The sequence below is a fragment of the Procambarus clarkii genome, chromosome 13, assembly GCF_040958095.1.
Source record: "Procambarus clarkii isolate CNS0578487 chromosome 13, FALCON_Pclarkii_2.0, whole genome shotgun sequence".
In the NCBI taxonomy this organism is placed as follows: domain Eukaryota; kingdom Metazoa; phylum Arthropoda; class Malacostraca; order Decapoda; family Cambaridae; genus Procambarus; species Procambarus clarkii.
This window is the reverse complement of record NC_091162.1, coordinates 27,396,447-27,419,913: the sequence shown is the minus strand read 5'-3', so window position 1 is coordinate 27,419,913 and position 23,467 is coordinate 27,396,447. Positions and strand designations below refer to the sequence as shown.

The 23,467-nt window shown below is 46.7% G+C and overlaps 1 protein-coding gene across 1 annotated transcript; it reads left to right on the top strand.

Moving 5' to 3' along the window:
* Positions 1 to 679: 679 nt before the first annotated feature.
* On the top strand, positions 680 to 21,685 carry LOC123757106 (proteoglycan 4-like). The gene is made up of 2 exons (XM_069324047.1): positions 680 to 870; positions 20,314 to 21,685. Exons 1-2 carry the CDS (start codon positions 680 to 682, stop codon positions 21,683 to 21,685), a joined length of 1,563 nt encoding a protein of 520 aa, XP_069180148.1.
* The last annotated feature ends 1,782 nt before the right edge of the window (positions 21,686 to 23,467 follow it).

The window sequence follows — 23,467 nt, the reverse complement described above, 5'->3', positions numbered from 1 at the left end:
GGGTATATTAAGATATTTCTCGTATGATTACAATCATGCTAACACTTTGTTTCTATAATCACATTAATGTAAATTTTAACTACGAGCATTTCCATAATATACTGAATGAACACATAGTTCATCCATTTATGTTTCGTCACTCTACCCTTTCTATGAGCAGCCTCCAGGAGCGCTATGCTCCTCGAGGCGGTATGCTCCTGGAGGCGCCGTGCTCCTGGAGGCGTCATGCTCCTGGAGGCCCCGTGCTCCTGGAGGCGCTATGCTCCTGGAGGCGCCTGCTCCTGGAGGCGCCGTGCTCCTGGAGGCGCCGTGCTCCTGGAGGCGCCATGCTCCTGGAGGCGCCGTGCTCCTGGAGGCGCCTGCTCCTGGAGGCGCCGTGCTCCTGGAGGCGCCGTGCTCCTGGAGGCGCCGTGCTCCTGGAGGCGCCGTGCTCCTGGAGGCGCCATGCTCCTGGAGGCGCCGTGCTCCTGGAGGCGCCTGCTCCTGGAGGCGCCGTGCTCCTGGAGGCGCCGTGCTCCTGGAGGCGCCTGCTCCTGGAGGCGCCGTGCTCCTGGAGGCGCCTGCTCCTGGAGGCGCCGTGCTCCTGGAGGCGCCGTGCTCCTGGAGGCGCCGTGCTCCTGGAGGCGCCGTGCTCCTGGAGGCGCCATGCTCCTGGAGCCGCTGTGCTCCTGGTGGCGCTATGCTCCTGGAGGCGCTATGCTCCTGGAGGCGCTATGCTCCTGGAGGCGCTGTGCTCCTGAAGGCGCTATGCTTCTGGAGGCGCTATGCTCCTGGAGGCGCCGTGCTCCTGGAGGCGCTGGTGATGCCCCCCAGTAACATTGCTCAAGGTGTGGAGTTCCTCCTGGCGGACTCTCCAGCAGACCCCGGCGGGTAATGTGTGTCTCGCCTCAGTGTTCCTCGTCTATTTCCAGGCCCCTGGAAGCTATTTTGGAGCCTGTGTGTCAGCCACAACCCTTGGCTGCGGGTCCAGAACACCTGGAGTGATGCCACTCTGAGGAGTCTGCCTTACCTGTGAGATTCAGGTCGTCACAGCGGTAGAGATCTTTGTATTCATTTTGCTAAAAGTTCCATGTTTCCTGTGAATGTCTTCTTGAAGGACTGTTGAAGTTCTGGATGCTTCAAGGCTCAGAAGTTTAGTCTTAATAATGTAAGCTTCTAATTTCAGTGTCAGCATCTCTTCTGAGTACTGGGCGTCGTTCTTGTCCTCGTCTGTCTGTACTTTGACGTCAAGGTATATTTGATACAGGGAGACATCCCTGTATAGGGAGACGAAACGTCGTAAGAGACCTCACCACCTCCACCAACTTTATATGTAAATCCGATAACTAGCACAACATTACTAGTGGTAATGTACGAAGATCTGCCCTTCTACAGCACCCACAGCCAGAGTACTGGTGGTGGTGGTAGTTGTGGTGGTGGTGGTGATGAAACACCACAATACAGTGATAGGACACCATAACACAGTGATGGGACACCATAACACAATGATGGAACACCACAACACAGTGATGGACCACCACAACACAGTGATGGAACACCACAACACAGCAACAGAACACCACAACACAGTGATGGAACACCACAACACAGTGATGGAACACCACAACACAGTGATGGAACACCACAACACAGTGATGGAACACCACAACACAGTGATGGAACACCACAACACAGTGATGGAACACCACAACACAGTGATGGAACACCACAACACAGTGATGGAACACCACAACACAGTGATGGAACACCACAACACAGTGATGGACCACCACAACACAGTGATGGAACACCACAACACAGTGATGGAACACCACAACACAGTGATGGAACACCACAACACAGTGATGGAACACCACAACACAGTGATGGAACACCACAACACAGTGATGGAACACCACAACACAGTGGTGGAACACCACAACACAGTGATGGAACACCACAACACAGTGTGGAACACCACAACACAGCAACAGAACACCACAACACAGTGATGGAACACCACAACACAGCAACAGAACACCACAACACAGTGATGGAACACCACAACACAGTGATGGAACACCACAACACAGTGTGGAACACCACAACACAGCAACAGAACTCCACAACACAGTGATGGAACACCACAACACAGCAACAGAACACCACAACACAGTGTGGAACACCACAACACAGTGATGGAACACCACAACACAGTGTGGAACACCACAACACAGTGATGGAACACCACAACACAGTGATGGAACACCACAACACAGTGATGGAACACCACAACACAGTGATGGAACACCACAACACAGTGTGGAACACCACAACACAGCAACAGAACACCACAACACAGTGATGGAACACCACAACACAGTGATGGAACACCACAACACAGTGATGGAACACCACAACACAGTGATGGAACACCACAACACAGTGTGGAACACCACAACACAGCAACAGAACACCACAACACAGTGTGGAACACCACAACACAGTGATGGACCACCACAACACAGTGATGGAACACCACAACACAGTGATGGAACACCACAACACAGTGATGGAACACCACAACACAGTGATGGAACACCACAACACAGTGATGAAACACCACAACACAGTGTGGAACACCACAACACAGTGATGGAACACCACAACACAGTGTGGAACACCACAACACAGTGATGGAACACCACAACACAGTGTGGAACACCACAACACAGCAACAGAACACCACAACACAGTGATGGAATACCACAACACAGTGATGGAACACCACAACACAGTGATGGAACACCACAACACAGTGATGGAACACCACAACACAGTGATGGAACACCACAACACAGTGTGGAACACCACAACACAGTGATGGAACACCACAACACAGTGATGAAACACCACAACACAGTGATGGAACACCACAACACAGTGTGGAACACCACAACACAGTGTGGAACACCACAACACAGTGATGGAACACCACAACACAGTGATGGAACACCACAACACAGTGATGGAACACCACAACACAGTGATGGAACACCACAACACAGTGATGGAACACCACAACACAGTGTGGAACACCACAACACAGTGATGGAACACCACAACACAGTGATGGAACACCACAACACAGTGATGGAACACCACAACACAGTGTGGAACACCACAACACAGCAACAGAACACCACAACACAGTGTGGAACACCACAACACAGTGATGGAACACCACAACACAGTGATTGAACACCACAACACAGTGATGGAACACCACAACACAGTGATGGAACACCACAACACAGTGATGGAACACCACAACACAGTGATGGAACACCACAACACAGTGTGGAACACCACAACACAGCAACAGAACACCACAACACAGTGTGGAACACCACAACACAGCAACAGAACACCACAACACAGTGATGGAATACCACAACACAGTGATGGAACACCACAACACAGTGATGAACACCACAACACAGTGATGGAACACCACAACACAGTGATGGAACACCACAACACAGTGATGGAACACCACAACACAGTGATGGAACACCACAACACAGTGATGGAACACCACAACACAGTGATGGAACACCACAACACAGTTGTCGGAAAATCCGACACCATTTAATAATAATATCATACAGACAGATAAGAGCTGTGTTACCAACAAGTTACCCATAGAAAACGTAACTTGTAGTGGAATTACCGTCTATAGAAAACGGGATATCATCACCACATACTATTATAATTCACCAGCTATTCTGCTGGGAATTGTTCTTAAATACATTAGTCTTTGGACTTTACCATCATAAAAACATCTTATATAAATTAACTTAATTATCAATATTAAAGTAGAGTAAATGTGACCCTTCTATCACTTTCTGAAATCTGGACAAAGTAGGCCAGGCGTCAGGGAGGAAGGAGGGCAGCCATTGTTGTTTATTGAGACCAGAGGCTCACACGGGAGCAAATTCGGCTCCTGTTAAATTTACTTGGACGTAGTGTTATGGAACCCAAAGGTGTACCATTGTCAACACGTTGTCTACAAATACAAGTTAAGTGTCTATCCGAAACCCGTTTATCATTCATTTATGGCCATTAATGTCAGGATATAGGGTTAGCCGGTTAGAACGCGAAATCGCCTCAAACTAAAGGTAATTAAGCCAGGTCTTAATGTTCCATGTACTGTACAGTGTTTTCTCTGATATAGCTTGTCATATATAGGATTCTGGCTTCACAGCTAGCGCACTTTTGACAGGTCAAGACGAGGATGCAAGATTATGTGCACCAGTTACTGGGTGATAGAAGCTACCTCAAAGAGGATAATTTGGTGTCTACACTCTAGTTATACCTGGTGGACTAACCTGCTGTACTATAAGAGAAGGAACCTCATCAATGTATGTAGCTATTACTGTAATTTGATTGGCTGCATATGTGTAATATAAACCCCCCCTAATGTGTAGAGGATCGATTTGTGAGATTATGAGATTATTGCAGAAATACAGTCCACTTATCATTATACAAATTGCTATCGAAGTATATAAATTAACGTAAATATAAATTCATATAAATTAAATAAATATAAATCTCACAGGTCGGTTCCCACATTATTTGGTCCTTCGAACCGGATGACGGATTATTTGATCCTTTGAACCCACATTTGGTCATCTTAGTACCGGATGAACCAGTTAACCAGTGAATTCATTAAATATACTAGTGCAGTGTTATTTAAACAAAGCCAGCCAGTCATAGACGGCAGCGTAGCCTCGAGGGAGCTCAGGAGCCTCCCTCAGCCCAGTTCAGCCTTCGTCAGCGGTTTCATGCACACCCACAGATATTTGGTGGCGTGTTATTTCGTGAAATGACAGCGCTAATATAGAAACCAGCCAAATTAGTGACTGTGTCTTCGCGAGATTGTTCACGGATTTCGTGGTGTTACATTTCGCGAGAGATTATCTACGAATTTTGTGGACTTTATTTCGCGAGGTCACTAATAATATTTAATACTTCTAGATAATATTAGAAGTTTCATAGAGGCTAATTAAGAGGCTATTATCAATAATTGTGTATATTATTTCTCCAAGATAGAGAATTATTTAATATATATTGCACTAGTGATCACAGTATAATATTTACTAATTGCCAACCCACAACAGGGTAGGATATTAACCATTGACTAGTTGAACTATTATCGTTCATCCTAGTCCCATTATTACCATAGTCAGTTGTACTATATTGATCAACCTAACACCATTAATGAATGGTCCAGACCCTATTTTGGGTGTAATTTTTATCAACTCGAGTTGAGTTGTGCATATAATAATTTACTTATGATCATTACACCTTTGAGTGATTAATTAGTGTCTCTACCATCCTAGGGTGATATAGAAGAGCTAACCTAAAGGTACTTCCATGACACTGGTTTATCACTCAAATCATTAGTGTGGATGATTGTATATATATATAATGTGTATTAATTTTAAGTGCTAACCTCTAGTAGAGGTAGGATTATTGCCTAGTGAGTTCAGAATTTACCCTAGGCTACCATCAGAGCTTGTTCAGTATTATGAGCAGCCCAAGAACAAGCCCCACAAGGCTTCACCAACGAGCCAGTATGGATAATGCAGGGAGAATGAAAAGAACCCTTGCAGGTCTTAAAGGCCACTTAACAAGACAGATCAAGAAATGTGAAGATTTGTCACAACAATCAACAGTTGATTATGCTGACCTGGAAAGCTATTATCAAGCAGCTGCAGGTAAATTTGAGCAAATCAAATGCCAAATGGCTGTCCTTGTGGGGACAGACTATTGCCATCAATTCATTGGTAGCCCAACTAAATATCAGGGCATAACCATGTTAAACTCTGCAGGAGGTAAATTACTCTCAGGCCCAGTATCAAGCCTGAGGAGACCTATGCCTGCAGATAAACAATACCAGTAGAAACCTAAATTCGTCAGCTGATTATATTTCTCCAGTAGCATTATACTAAGGAGATTACAGCTGACTATACCAACAGAGGTTGATGTTAGTATCATCATATAAAGCTGGAGATGAGTTCATGAGGCTTCAGTGGCAAATCAGTGAACAGTAGCCTAAAACAGCTACAAGTCACTGCGACCAATGTCACTGAACCCACTGCAGTCTCAGAACCATACTTTACTTTAATGATGAGCTATTCAATCCTCTGAATCAATTAACTAAATTAAACCCCAATAAATCTGATGACTGATTTGATACATTTATTATTTAATCAAGATGTATTCCATGGGCCTCAGTGTTTATATATCAGTGACCAGTTACCTGAAGAAACTTCAAGTTATATCTAATGTCACTGATCTCACTGCAGTCCCTGAATCATACTTGACTGTAGTACTTGATCACATTCAGTCTTCTGGGTTAAATAATAAGTAATAAGGCTTGAATATTAGCCTTTCAAGAGTTGACAGGGAAATGAAATCGCATTAGACTTCTAACCCCTGCAACTCTAGTACGGGACATCCGTCCTGTACGAACAGACGCACAAATGTGTGATTACTAACTACTAACATCAAATTAATCTAATAATCCGAAGGAGGAGTATCGGTGTTCGTCTGTTCTAAAGAGGACTTCGACCCGTGAGCAGCCCCTGGGGAATTATGTCGGAAAATCCGACACCATTTAATAATAATATCATACAGACAGATAAGAGCTGTGTTACCAACAAGTTACCCATAGAAAACGTAACTTGTAGTGGAATTACCGTCTATAGAAAACGGGATATCATCACCACATACTATTATAATTCACCAGCTATTCTGCTGGGAATTGTTCTTAAATACATTAGTCTTTGGACTTTACCATCATAAAAACATCTTATATAAATTAACTTAATTATCAATATTAAAGTAGAGTAAATGTGACCCTTCTATCACTTTCTGAAATCTGGACAAAGTAGGCCAGGCGTCAGGGAGGAAGGAGGGCAGCCATTGTTGTTTATTGAGACCAGAGGCTCACACGGGAGCAAATTCGGCTCCTGTTAAATTTACTTGGACGTAGTGTTATGGAACCCAAAGGTGTACCATTGTCAACACGTTGTCTACAAATACAAGTTAAGTGTCTATCCGAAACCCGTTTATCATTCATTTATGGCCATTAATGTCAGGATATAGGGTTAGCCGGTTAGAACGCGAAATCGCCTCAAACTAAAGGTAATTAAGCCAGGTCTTAATGTTCCATGTACTGTACAGTGTTTTCTCTGATATAGCTTGTCATATATAGGATTCTGGCTTCACAGCTAGCGCACTTTTGACAGGTCAAGACGAGGATGCAAGATTATGTGCACCAGTTACTGGGTGATAGAAGCTACCTCAAAGAGGATAATTTGGTGTCTACACTCTAGTTATACCTGGTGGACTAACCTGCTGTACTATAAGAGAAGGAACCTCATCAATGTATGTAGCTATTACTGTAATTTGATTGGCTGCATATGTGTAATATAAACCCCCCCTAATGTGTAGAGGATCGATTTGTGAGATTATGAGATTATTGCAGAAATACAGTCCACTTATCATTATACAAATTGCTATCGAAGTATATAAATTAACGTAAATATAAATTCATATAAATTAAATAAATATAAATCTCACAGGTCGGTTCCCACAACAGTGATGGAACACCAAAACACAGTGATGGAACACCACAACACAATGATGGAACACCACAACACAGTGTGGAACACCACAACACAGCAACAGAACACCACAAAACAGTGATGGAACACCACAACATAGTGATGAACACCACAACGCAGTGATGGAACACCACAACACAGTGATGGAACACCACAACTCAGTGATGGAACACCACAACAAAGTGATGGAACACCACAACACAGTGATGGAACACCACAACACAGTGATGGAACACCACAACACAGTGTGGAACACCACAACACAAAGATGGAACACCACAACACAGCAACAGAACACCACAACACAGTGATGGAACACCACAACACAGTGATGGAACACCACAACACAGTGATGGAACACCACAACACAGTGATGGAACACCACAACACAGTGATGGAACACCACAACACAGTGTGGAACACCACAACACAGTGATGGAACACCACAACACAGTGATGGAACACCACAACACAGTGATGGAACACCACAACACGGTGATGGAACACCACAACACAGTGATGGGACACCACAACACAGTGATGGAACACCACAACACAGTGATGGAACACCACAACACAGTGTGGAACACCACAACACAGTGATGGAACACCACAACACAGTGATGGAACACCACAACCCAGTGTGGAACACCACAACACAGTGATGGAACACCACAACACAGTGATGGAACACCACAACACAGTGATGGAACACCACAACACAGTTTGGAACACCACAACACAGTGATGGAACACCACAACACAGCAACAGAACACCACAACACAGTGATGGAACACCACAACACAGTGATGGAACACCACAACACAGTGATGGAACACCACAACACAGTGCGGAACACCACAACACAGTGATGGAACACCACAACACAGTGATGGACCACCACAACACACTGTGGAACACCACAACACAGTGATGGAACACCACAACACAGTGATGGAACACCACAACACAGTGCGGAACACCACAACACAGTGATGGAACACCACAACACAGTGATGGACCACCACAACACACTGTGGAACACCACAACACAGTGATGGACCACCACAACACACTGTGGAACACCACAACACAGCAACAGAACACCCCAACACAGTGTGGAACACCACAACACAGCAACAGAACACCACAACACAGTGATGGAACACCACAACACAGTGATGGAACACCACAACACAGTGATGAACACCACAACACAGTGATGGAACACCACAACACAGTGATGGAACACCACAACACAGTGATGGAACACCACAACACAGTGATGGAACACCACAACACAGTGATGGAACACCACAACACAGTGATGGAACACCACAACACAGTGATGGAACACCACAACACAGTGATGGAACACCACAACACAGTGATGGAACACCACAACACAGTGATGGAACACCACAGCACAGTGATGGAACACCAGAACACAGTGATGGAACACCACAACACAGTGATGGAACACCACAACACAGTGATGGAACACCACAACACAGTGATGGAACACCACAACACAGTGATGGAACACCACAACACAGTGATGGAACACCACAACACAGTGATGGAACACCACAACACAGTGTGGAACACCACAACACAGTGATGGAACACCACAACACAGTGATGGAACACCACAACACAGTGTGGAACACCACAACACAGTGATGGAACACCACAACACAGCAACAGAACACCACAACACAGTGATGGAACACCACAACACAGTGATGGAACACCACAACACAGTGATGGAACACCACAACACAGTGTGGAACACTACAACACAGTGATGGAACACCACAACACAGTGATGGAACACCACAACACAGTGATGGAACACCACAACACAGTGTGGAACACCACAACACAGTGATGGAACACCACAACACAGTGATGGAACACCACAACACAGTGATGGAACACCACAACACAGTGATGGAACACCACAACACAGTGATGGAACACCACAACACAGTGATGGAACACCACAACACAGTGATGGAACACCACAACACAGTGTGGAACACCACAACACAGTGATGGAACACCACAACACAGTGATGGAACACCACAACACAGTGTGGAACACCACAACACAGTGATGGAACACCACAACACAGTGATGGAACACCACAACACAGTGATGGAACACCACAACACAGTGTGGAACACCACAACACAGTGATGGAACACCACAACACAGTGATGGAACACCACAACACAGTGATGGACCACCACAACACACTGTGGAACACCACAACACAGCAACAGAACACCACAACACAGTGTTGGAACACCACAACACAGCAACAGAACACCACAACACAGTGATGGAACACCACAACACAGTGATGGAACACCACAACACAGTGATGGAACACCACAACACAGTGATGGAACACCACAACACAGTGATGGAACACCACAACACAGTGATGGAACACCACAACACAGTGATGGAACACCACAACACAGTGATGGAACACCACAACACAGTGATGGAACACCACAACACAGTGATGGAACACCACAACACAGTGATGGAACACCACAACACAGTGATGGAACACCACAACACAGTGATGGAACACCACAACACAGTGATGGAACACCACAACACACGTGTGGAACACCACAACACAGCAACAGAACACCACAACACAGTGATGGAACACCACAACACAGTGATGGAACACCACAACACAGTGATGGAACACCACAACACAGTGATGGAACACCACAACACAGTGATGGAACACCACAACACAGTGATGGAACACCACAACACAGTGATGGAACACCACAACACAGTGATGGAACACCACAACACAGTGATGGAACACCACAACACAGTGATGGAACACCACAACACAGTGATGGAACACCACAACACAGTGTGGAACACCACAACACAGTGATGGAACACCACAACACAGTGATGGAAACACCACAACACAGTGATGGAACACCACAACACAGTGATGGAACACCACAACACAGTGATGGAACACCACAACACAGTGATGGAACACCACAACACAGTGATGGAACACCACAACACAGTGATGGAACACCACAACACAGTGATGGAACACCACAACACAGTGTGGAACACCACAACACAGTGTGGAACACCACAACACAGCAACAGAACACCACAACACAGTGATGGAACACCACAACACAGTGATGGAACACCACAACACAGTGATGGAACACCACAACACAGTGATGGAACACCACAACACAGTGATGGAACACCACAACACAGTGATGGAACACCACAACACAGTGATGGAACACCACAACACAGTGATGGAACACCACAACACAGTGATGGAACACCAAAACACAGTGATGGAACACCACAACACAGTGATGGAACACCACAACACAGTGTGGAACACCACAACACAGCAACAGAACACCACAAAACAGTGATGGAACACCACAACATAGTGATGAACACCACAACACAGTGATGGAACACCACAACACAGTGATGGAACACCACAACATCAGTGATGGAACACCACAACACAGTGATGGAACACCACAACACAGTGATGGAACACCACAACACAGTGATGGAACACCACAACACAGTGATGGAACACCACAACACAGATGATGGAACACCACAACACAGTGATGGAACACCACAACACAGTGATGGAACACCACAACACAGTGATGGAACACCACAACACAGTGATGGAACACCACAACACAGTGTGGAACACTACAACACAGTGATGGAACACCACAACACAGTGATGGAACACCACAACACAGTGATGGAACACCACAACACAGTGTGGAACACCACAACACAGTGATGGAACACCACAACACAGTGATGGAACACCACAACACAGTGATGGAACACCACAACACAGGTGATGGAACACCACAACACAGTGATGGAACACCACAACACAGTGATGGAACACCACAACACAGTGATGGAACACCACAACACAGTGTGGAACACCACAACACAGGCACTAGAACACCACAACACAGTGATGGAACACCACAACATAGTGATGAACACCACAACGCAGTGATGGAACACCACAACACAGTGATGGAACACACAACTCAGTGATGGAACACCACAACACAGTGATGGAACACCACAACACAGTGACGGAACACCACAACACAGTGATGGAACACCCACAACACAGTGTGGAACACCACAACACAGTGATGGAACACCACAACACAGCAACAGAACACCACAACACAGTGATGGAACACCACAACACAGTGATGGAACACCACAACACAGTGATGGAACACCACAACACAGTGTGGAACACTACAACACAGTGATGGAACACCACAACACAGTGATGGAACACCACAACACAGTGATGGAACACCACAACACAGTGCTGGAACACCACAACCACAGTGATGGAACACCACAACACAGTGAGGAACACCACAACACAGTGATGGAACACCACAACACAGTGATGGAACACCACAACACAGTGATGGAACACCACAACACAGTGATGGAACACCACAACACAGTGATGGAACACCACAACACAGTGATGGAACACCACAACACAGTGATGGAACACCACAACACAGTGATGGAACACCACAACACAGTGATGGAACACCACAACACAGTGATGGAACACCACAACACAGTGATGGAACACCACAACACAGTGATGGAACACCACAACACAGTGACGGACCACCACAACACACTGTGGAACACCACAACACAGCAACAGAACACCACAACACAGTGATGGAACACCACAACACAGTGATGGAGCACCACAACAAAGTGATGGAACACCACAACACAGTGATGGAACACCACAACACAGTGTGGAACACCACAACACAGTGATGGAACACCACAACACAGTGATGGAACACCACAACTCAGTGATGGAACACCACAACACAGTGATAGAACACCACAACACAGTGATGGAACACCACAACACAGTGATGGAACACCACAACACAGTGTGGAACACCACAACACAGTGATGGAACACCACAACACAGTGATGAAACACCACAACACAGTGATGGAACACCACAACACAGTGATGGAACACCACAACACAGTGATGGAACACCACAACACAGTGATGGAACACCACAACACAGTGTGGAACACCACAACACAGTGATGGAACACCACAACACAGTGATGGAACACCACAACACAGTGTGGAACACCACAACACAGTGTGGAACACCACAACACAGCAACAGAACACCACAACACAGTGATGGAACACCACAACACAGTGATGGAACACCACAACACAGTGATGGAACACCACAACTCAGTGATGGAACACCACAACACAGTGATGGAACACCACAACACAGTGTGGAACACCACAACACAGTGATGGAACACCACAACACAGTGATGGAACACCACAACACAGTGTGGAACACCACAACACAGTGTGGAACACCACAACACAGCAACAGAACACCACAACACAGTGATGGAACACCACAACACAGTGATGGAACACCACAACACAGTGATGGAACACCACAACACGGTGATGGAACACCACAACACAGTGATGGAACACCACAACACAGTGATGGAACACCACAACACAGTGATGGAACACCACAACACAGTGATGGAACACCACAACACAGTGATGGAACACCACAACACAGTGATGGAACACCACAACACGGTGATGGAACACCACAACACAGTGTGGAACACCACAACACAGTGTGGAACACCACAACACAGCAACAGAACACCACAACACAGTGATGGAACACCACAACACAGTGATGGAACACCACAACACAGTGATGGAAACACCACAACACAGTGATGGAACACCACAACACGGTGATGGAACACCACAACACAGTGATGGAACACCACAACACAGTGATGGAACACCACAACACAGTGATGGAACACCACAACACAACAATGAAACACCATGTGAGATATTTCTATGTTTACCTCTCCCAAGGAGGTGGACCTCAAGCAGACAGGACTACATAAGCAGATTTTACCTTAAACAAGAGACCACAGAAGGACGGGAACAACCGCCGGACCTTCAACTAGGTTGAAATCCCTCTCCACTCTGACGTTGACCCCCTTGAGTGACAGCACTATTAATGGCAGCTCACGGATTCTCACACCAAATTTTTAGTTTGATGTGTGGCGCTTTGAATCAGGTTTTGAATCCCAGAATCAGACCTTCAATAAAATTTCACATGAATTTAATACTATGCAAAATAAATATGTGTTGCTATATTATGGGAAGTATTGACATAACGACCGTTCTTCTGTAACATTAAAAATTTATTCAATAAAGAACTAATTCTTAAACCACGACTTTACGTTACATTTATGTCCTCCAGTGACACATTAACAGACAGCTGTTGAACAGCCTGAGTGCAGCCCTGACTCCTGGCACATGCCGCTCTCAAGTATACCAACTGGCTTCATTCTGTTGACGCCTCGGGCTGAATAAATGAACAAACTGAACAACTCTGAGTGTTCACTGAGGACACTAATTGCAATAAGGAAACTCTTGCAGCACTCTACAATACAGTTACAATGTAAACAATAACAAGACAGGATATAAGACAAGGCTCCCGTGACCCTCTGACACTTGTCTCTTAAAGACAACAAAACAAAACAAAACAATAATATAACAAATTACACTAATTGATCCACAATGATTAATTACGGTAATTGACTGTCAACAGCAGTCAGCAACAGTTAATTTATGTTAAACACAATCGTGTCTCTCAGACAGGCAACGATCAACACACACTAACTCGCTCCCCCTTAATTACACCACACTTGACCCATCAAGCATTCAGTGAGTAATTATTAATTACTGTCAAACGGACAGCTAATTAAACCCAACGAGTTACATTAACACACTACTGTCACCCTCTGGACAGTTCCTCACCAGCCTATGTCAAATTTACTTTAATGAGGGTTAATTTCCCTAAATAACTTTGAGCAATCAATTACCTTCCCTACAGACAGATAATTAACTCTACTCGAATACGTTACACTTCACACTGTCTAAGCAGGTCTCATCAAACACTGAGAATTCACGGTAGAGGTGTTAATTACCCATAATTAACTTTAGTGCCTAATTAACTGTTCCACAGACAGGTATAATTAATCCAACGAATTATGCTAGTTCAATTAGATTTCTTCCTTCCGACAGTCAGTCAAAACCCTGACATTAATTTCCCTAATTAACTTGAGCCACTAGTTAGCCGTCCTACAGACGGGTAACGATCAATTAGCTGTCCCACAGACAGATAATTGCCCCCAACGTATTACAGTAAACTCAACACGACAGTTCCGTCATCAAGCAATGTACAACCCCCTTGGGTGACGTTAATGACCCTCATTAACTCTCACTGAATCCTTCAAGAGCCCCAACAAGAGCTACACCCAGACCTTGTCTCGCAGACCAGCAAAACACAGGACACACAGGACACGTCTCTCAGTGAGTACACCTGTACATCACTGCCCAATACTTGCACCATCCTGCAGTACGTTAATAAATGTGATCGTCACACTCAGTAATGTCTCCACACTCAGCAACAATATCAATGTATATAAAGTTATCACTGCCCAACAATACCCTTGTTGTACTCTGCCATGTGGAAACTGTGCGGAATCACTTTGATGGATTATAATTACCCTAATTAGCTAGAGTAAGTAATTAACTGTCCCACGGACAGAAAATTATTTCAACAATGAAAATACGCTAACTCAGTCAGGCTGTTGCCCTTTAGATAGCTGGCGTTAATTGCCCCTAATTAGCAACAGTAAGCGATTAATTGCCCCTCGGACAATTAATTAGTTCGTAGCGAATTTCATTAACCAAACACACTGTCACCCTCTCGACACCTCTCGTCAAAATCATGTGATTCCCCTTGTGGAAGTTAATTACCCCGTAATTAACTTACTACATCCCTAATAACTTGTTAAAGATCCCACTAAGCATACACAGTACACAGGGCAGCAATATATATACATATACATATATTAATTCACTGCGTAAATCACACACAAGACAGGTGTCATTAACATACTCATATGTTAATGACTTCCCAACACATTATGTCAGTAATCCCACATACTGACTCCCCACACAACATAGTACTGTTAATGTACACTCCCACATGTACACATTACAGCACTTCAGGACACAGTAATTACAGACAGAGTAACACACAGATCACCTCCTTTCCTTGGTGTGCCAGATACAGGTCCGCCTACAATGAGACACACACATGGATATGATACCTAGCACGATATGTATTAACTCATGCTAATTACCCCTTGAGTTATCTTGAGTTATCTTGAGTTATCTTGAGATGATTTCGGGGCTTTTTAGTGTCCCCGCGGCCCGTTCCTCGACCAGGCCTCCACCCCCAGGAAGCAGCCCGTGACAGCTGACTAACTCCCAGGTACCTATTTACTGCTAGGTAACAGGGGCATTCAGGGTGAGAGAAACTTTGCCCATTTGTTTCTGCCTCGTGCGGGAATCGAACCCGCGCCACAGAATTACGAGTCCTGCGCGCTATCCACCAGGCTACGAGGCCCCTCACGATAAATCCCTCACAACTCTAGTGGTGATCAGAATCAAACACAATAATTACAGACAGAGCATCGCTCAGATCACCGCTTGTTACCATGGCGTGCCGGATTACTGGTCCTCCTCTGGAGTGATGATACGCATTCTTCACCCTGAATGGTATACATTTATAGACCCGTCTGATCAATAAACAACATATATGGAAAATCTCCACACTGGCGGTCTACAGTAAACCTGCAGCTTTACACACAACAGTCTTGCAGCATCCTGCACATATATGTGTTCCCATGGTGTAATTATACACACTCACATCCCCAGTCTTGCCCGCCACATACACTGATAACTGATGTCATCAGGTGCACCTCACACGGCCGAGCTCCATCTCACCTAAGTTAGGTGGTATTGGGGCAGCGAGCCGGCTTCTGAGGTCACGTCAGTATACAGATTGACAGCATAATACATGATCAAGGTTACTCACGATAGACCGGTCTCCTCAGTCATACATGCATCCATCTACACTCAGGACCGTAGCTGCTGTATTGAAGGTGACGTTCACCCAGACGCCCTCCACCTGGTGTGGATGACCACAGAGGATGACCCCGAGGCTTGGACAAGGGGTGCTGGATGATGAACACGGATGACGCGACCCCAGGGTGGCGTCCACGCTGCTCGTGGATGATGAGTCACACCCACCCACACACGAGCGGGTTGTGCTCGTCCAGGTGTGGTGGATGGCGGGTGATGAAATGGATGACACGGTTTGGGGGAATTTTTAGTATTCAGCCAGAGGACCGTAATTCCCAGAATTACCACAGAAGGCGTTGCCATATCCCTGGAGAGCCTTCCCTAGTTCCACCCCCTGCCAGTTATCCTGGACAACACAGCAGATGGCCGCACATGTTGACAACACCAGCGGCTCACACAGCGGCTCCACTGGTCACGTGTTGAGACAACCCACGACAGCGGGACACCACACGGATGAAAAAATATATGAAAAACGCCGCGAAAAATGAAATAGCGGAATAAAAATGTGTTTTCATTAAATATTGCAACGCAATAGCCAATGTTGACAGCCTCAACAAAGCACAGTGCTGCGAGCCTCAACAAAGCACAGTGCTGCGAGCCTCAACAAAGCACAGTGCTGCGAGCCTCAACAAAGCACAGTGCTGCGAGCCTCAACAAAGCACAGTGCTGCGAGCCTCAACAAAGCACAGTGCTGCGAGCCTCAACAAAGCACAGTGTTGACAGCCTCAACAAAGCACAGTGTTGACAGCCTCAACAAAGCACAGTGTTGACACCCTCAACAAAGCACAGTGTTGACAGCCTCAACAAAGCACAGTGCTGACACCCTCAACAAAGCACAGTGTTGACAACCTCAACAAAGCACAGTGTTGACAACCTCAACAAAGCACAGTGTTGACAGCCTCAACAAAGCACAGTGCTGCGAGCCTCAACAAAGCACAGTGCTGCGAGCCTCAACAAAGCACAGTGTTGACACCCTCAACAAAGCAGTGTTGACACCCTCAACAAAGCACAGTGTTGACACCCTCAACAAAGCACAGTGTTGACACCCTCAACAAAGCACAGTGCTGACACCCTCAACAAAGCACAGTGTTGACACCCTCAACAAAGCACAGTACTGCGAGCCTCAACAAAGCACAGTACTGCGAGCCTCAACAAAGCACAGTGCTGCGAGCCTCAACAAAGCACAGTGTTGACACCCTCAACAAAGCAGTGTTGACACCCTCAACAAAGCACAGTGTTGACACCCTCAACAAAGCACAGTGTTGACACCCTCAACAAAGAACAGTGCTGACACCCTCAACAAAGCACAGTGTTGACAACCTCAACAAAGCACAGTGCTGCGAGCCTCAACAAAGCACAGTGTTGACACCCTCAACAAAGCACAGTGTTGACAACCTCAACAAAGCACAGTGTTGACAGCCTCAACAAACCACAGTGTTGACACCCTCAACAAAGCACAGTGTTGACAGCCTCAACAAAGCACAGTGTTGACAGCCTCAACAAAGCACAGTGTTGACAGCCTCAACAAAGCACAGTGTTGACACCCTCAACAAAGCACAGTGTTGACAGCCTCAACAAAGCACAGTGTTGACACCCTCAACAAAGCACAGTGCGGCGAGCCTCAACAAAGCACAGTGTTGACACCCTCAACAAAGCAGTGTTGACACCCTCAACAAAGCACAGTGTTGACACCCTCAACAAAGCACAGTGTTGACACCCTCAACAAAGCACAGTGCTGACACCCTCAACAAAGCACAGTGTTGACACCCTCAACAAAGCACAGTACTGCGAGCCTCAACAAAGCACAGTGTTGACACCCTCAACAAAGCACAGTACTGCGAGCCTCAACAAAGCACAGTGTTGACACCCTCAACAAAGCACAGTGTTGACACCCTCAACAAAGCACAGTGCTGCGAGCCTCAACAAAGCACAGTGTTGACACCCTCAACAAAGCACAGTGTTGACACCCTCAACAAAGCACAGTACTGCGAGCCTCAACAAAGCACAGTGTTGACACCCTCAACAAAGCACAGTACTGCGAGCCTCAACAAAGCACAGTGTTGACACCCTCAACAAAGCACAGTACTGCGAGCCTCAACAAAGCACAGTGTTGACACCCTCAACAAAGCACAGTGCTGCGAGCCTCAACAAAGCACAGTGCTGCGAGCCTCAACAAAGCACAGTGCTGCGAGCCTCAACAAAGCACAGTGCTGCGAGCCTCAACAAAGCACAGTGCTGCGAGCCTCAACAAAGCACAGTGTTGACAGCCTCAACAAAGCACAGTGTTGACACCCTCAACAAAGCACAGTGCTGACACCCTCAACAAAGCACAGTACTGCGAGCCTCAACAAAGCACAGTGTTGACACCCTCAACAAAGCACAGTGTTGACACCCTCAACAAAGCACAGTGTTGACACCCTCAACAAAGTACAGTGCTGCGAGCCTCAACAAAGCACAGTGTTGACACCCTCAACAAAGCACAGTACTGCGAGCCTCAACAAAGCACAGTGTTGACATCCTCAACAAAGCACAGTACTGCGAGCCTCAACAAAGCACAGTGTTGACACCCTCAACAAAGCACAGTGCTGCGAGCCTCAACAAAGCACAGTGCTGCGAGCCTCAACAAAGCACAGTGCTGCGAGCCTCAACAAAGCACAGTGTTGACAGCCTCAACAAAGCACAGTGCTAACAGCCTTAACAAAGCACAGTGTTGACACCCTCAACAAAGCACAGTACTGACAACCTCAACAAAGCACAGTGCTGCGAGCCTCAACAAAGCACAGTGCTGCGAGCCTCAACAAAGCACAGTGCTGCGAGCCTCAACAAAGCACAGTGTTGACAGCCTCAACAAAGCACAGTGTTGACAGCCTCAACAAAGCACAGTACTGACAACCTCAACAAAGCACAGTGTTGACAGCCTCAACAAAGCACAGTGCTGCGAGCCTCAACAAAGCACAGTACTGACAACCTCAACAAAGCACAGTGTTGACAGCCTCAACAAAGCACAGTACTGACAACCTCAACAAAGCACAGTGCTGCGAGCCTCAACAAAGAACAGTGCTGCGAGCCTCAACAAAGCACAGTGCTGCGAGCCTCAACAAAGCACAGTGCTGCGAGCCTCAACAAAGCACAGTGCTGCGAGCCTCAACAAAGCACAGTGCTGCGAGCCTCAACAAAGCACAGTGCTGCGAGCCTCAACAAAGCACAGTGCTGCGAGCCTCAACAAAGCACAGTGCTGCCAGCCTCAACAAAGCACAGCGTACGAACTACTTTATAAAATAGCCAGTTTGAACTGGGGGACAAATAGAGGCAAATGAGGCTGAACAAAAGAGCGAAGCGGTACACAACTTGTCACTGATATACCCCGAGCCCAGAGGAAGCTCCCCGGGCCACCACAGAATACCTTGTTAGTGGAGCTTGCGTGGTCCACTTGCTGGGTGAACCGCACCTCTCCAGGAGAACCGCACCTCTCCAGGAGAACCGCACCTCTCCAGGAGAACCACTCCACGCCAGGAGAACCGCACCCCTCTAGGAGAACCACTCCACGCCAGGAGAACCACTCCACGCCAGGAGAACCGCACCTCTCCAGGAGAACCGCACCTCTCCAGGAGAACCACTCCACGCCAGGAGAACCGCACCCCTCTAGGAGAACCACTCCACGCCAGGAGAACCGCACCTCTCCAGGAGAACCACCCCACGCCAGGAGAACCGCACCTCTCCAGGAGAACCACCCCACGCCAGGAGAACCACTCCACGCCAGGAGAACCGCACCTCTCCAGGAGAACCACCCCACGCCAGGAGAACCGCACCTCTCCAGGAGAACCACCCCACGCCAGGAGAACCACTCCACGCCAGGAGAACCGCACCTCTCCAGGAGAACCACCCCACGCCAGGAGAACCGCACCTCTCCAGGAGAACCACCCCACGCCAGGAGAACCGCACCTCTCCAGGAGAACCACCCCACGCCAGGAGAACCGCACCTCTCCAGGAGAACCACCCCACGCCAGGAGAACCGCACCTCTCCAGGAGAACCACTCCACGCCAGGAGAACCGCACCTCTCCAGGAGAACCACTCCAAGCCAGGAGAACCGCACCTCTCCAAGAGAACCACTCCACGCCAGGAGAACCACTCCAAGCCAGGAGAACCGCACCCCTCCAGGAGAACCGCACCCCTCCAGGAGAACCGCACCCCTCCAGGAGAACCGCACCCCTCCAGGAGAACCGCACCCCTCCAGGAGAACCGCACCCCGCCAGGAGAACCACCCGACGCCAGGAGAACCGCACCCCTCCAGGAGAACCGCACCCCATCCAGGAGAACCACCCCACGCCAGGAGAACCGCACCCCTCCAGGAGAACCGCACCCCCTCCAGGAGAACCGCACCCCCTCCAGGAGAACCGCACCCCTCCAGGAGAACCGCACCCCTCTAGGAGAACCGCACCTCTCTAGGAGAACCACCGCATGCCAGGAGAACCGCACCCTCTCCAGGAGAATCGCACCCCCTCCAGGAGAACCACCCCACGCCAGGAGAATCGCACACCTCCAGGAGAACCGCACCCCTCCAGGAGAACCGCACCCCTCCAGGAGAACCGCACCCCTCCAGGAGAACTACCCCACGCCAGGAGAACCGCACCCCTCCAGGAGAACTACCCCACGCCAGGAGAACCGCACCCCTCCAAGAGAACCGCACCCCACCAGGAGAACCATCCTACGCCAGGAGAACCGCACCCCACTAGGAGAACCTTCAATCCCCTGGAGAACCGCACCCCAGTGGGGAACCATCCCACAGCAGGAGAACTGCACCCCATCAGTAGAACTATCCCGCACCAGGAGAACCGCACCCCACTAGGAGAACCTTCAATCCCTTGGAGAACCGCACCCCAGCGGGGAACCATCCCACAGCAGGAGAACTGCACCCCATCAGTAGAACTATCCCACACCAGGAGAACCGCACCCCACTAGGAGAACCTTCAATCACCTGGAGAACCGCATCCCAATCAGGAGACCCATTCCCACTAAGAGAACCTAAGCTTGGAGAACCACACCCACCAAGAGAACTGCACCTCCTTAGAAGAACCACCCCCATCAGAAGCACCACGACCACCAGGAAAACCACATCCACCAGCTGCAGTCTTACAGAGTTCTTATGGAAGTAATTCAGGTCAAAAAAATGACTGCTGTGCCTCACCCATTTAAGACCAGTTTTGTCAGGGCGTATTCCTCACTGTGTCACACTCGTTTAAGACCAAAATTATTTCAGAGTTCATATAATCATAAAACTTTATTTAAGAGTTTAAGGCCGAATTTAAAAAAAAAAAACTTTTTCAGAGAATATGTTCATTGAAGTATATTTTTGAAAATAAACCTATTAGCAGTGACTTTTAGTTTTACATCCACGGTTCTCTGCTGTTTCTTTACTGCTGTTTCACCCGTTTAAGACCGAATTTCTTCAGAGCTCGGTTGATGACCGAAATTAGTCAGAGAACAGTTTAAGACCGAATTTCTTCAGAGTCTAGTTTAAGACTAAAATAAATTCAGAGACCATTTTAAGACCGAAATTGTTCAAAGACCAAATGAAGACCAAAATCACAAGACATCACGACATCACAAGAAAGGCAAAGACTCAACCTAAATTGCTGCACAGTCACATCAGGAGAAAAACAACAGTAGAGTACAACAGATAATGAAGTCTGGGGAGTTTTTCATGAGTAGGTTGGCAGTTTGTTTGTTTTTGTAGTAAATTGTCAATTGTATTTTTTTATTTTCTGATGAAATTTTCTGATTTTCTGATGTATTTTCTGTTTTTCTGGTGAAATCTTCTGATTTTCTGATGAAAATCAGAAAATGCAGTTGACAATTTACTACAAACACAAAAAAAACGGCCAACCTACTCATGAAAAATTCCCCAGACACCAAACAGAACGATTTGAAGGAAACCAACGTCGTCTATGCCTTCACATGCCCACTTGGGGACAGTAAGCCCCAAAGAACTCAGTATATAGGCAAGACAACAACGTCTCTTTCCAGGCGATTAACAATGCATAAACAACAGGGCGCCATCAAGGAACACATAATCTCTTCCCACAACCAGACCATCACCAGAGAAATCTTAACAAGCAACACAGAAATCATTGATAAATACAGCGATAGCAGGAGACTCGACATCAGCGAAGCACTACACATCAAAAAATTAACACCTAATATTAACAATAAACATTAAATTAACAAAAGCCAATTAACGCATAACTATATTCTGCCCATATCAAGACCCCGAACCAACATAGAAGCAGCAAGAGAAAGTATGGGCTAATAGGCCTTCTGTAGTTATTTTCATTCTTATGTTTTCATACCCAATTTATACCCACCTCACCCAAAACATTTGTATAATATCACCTCACCCGAAACGCATATAAGCATGATATATTTGTTATGTGTAAAGAAGTCTTTGAGAATGTAAGAAGCCCTTACGAAACGCTGTTAGGCGTCAGACCAAATAAAAATGTAAAAAAAATATTTTTGTAGAGCTAATTTTTCAATTAACGTTGACAGTGAAGAAAAAAGTAAGAAATATTGAGAAGATTCATGTTAGACTTATTAATCTTTCCTTTTCGATCATATTCAACAAGATTAT

Bases quoted from the DNA above. Each gene is read 5' to 3' on its own strand.
- LOC123757106 (XM_069324047.1), top strand. From the start codon at position 680: ATGCTCCTGGAGGCGCTATGCTCCTGGAGGCGCTATGCTCCTGGAGGC. The intron at 871-20,313 runs GTAATGTGTGTC...GCACCTCTCCAG, and splicing joins TCTCCAGCAGACCCCGGCGG to GAGAACCGCACCTCTCCAGG.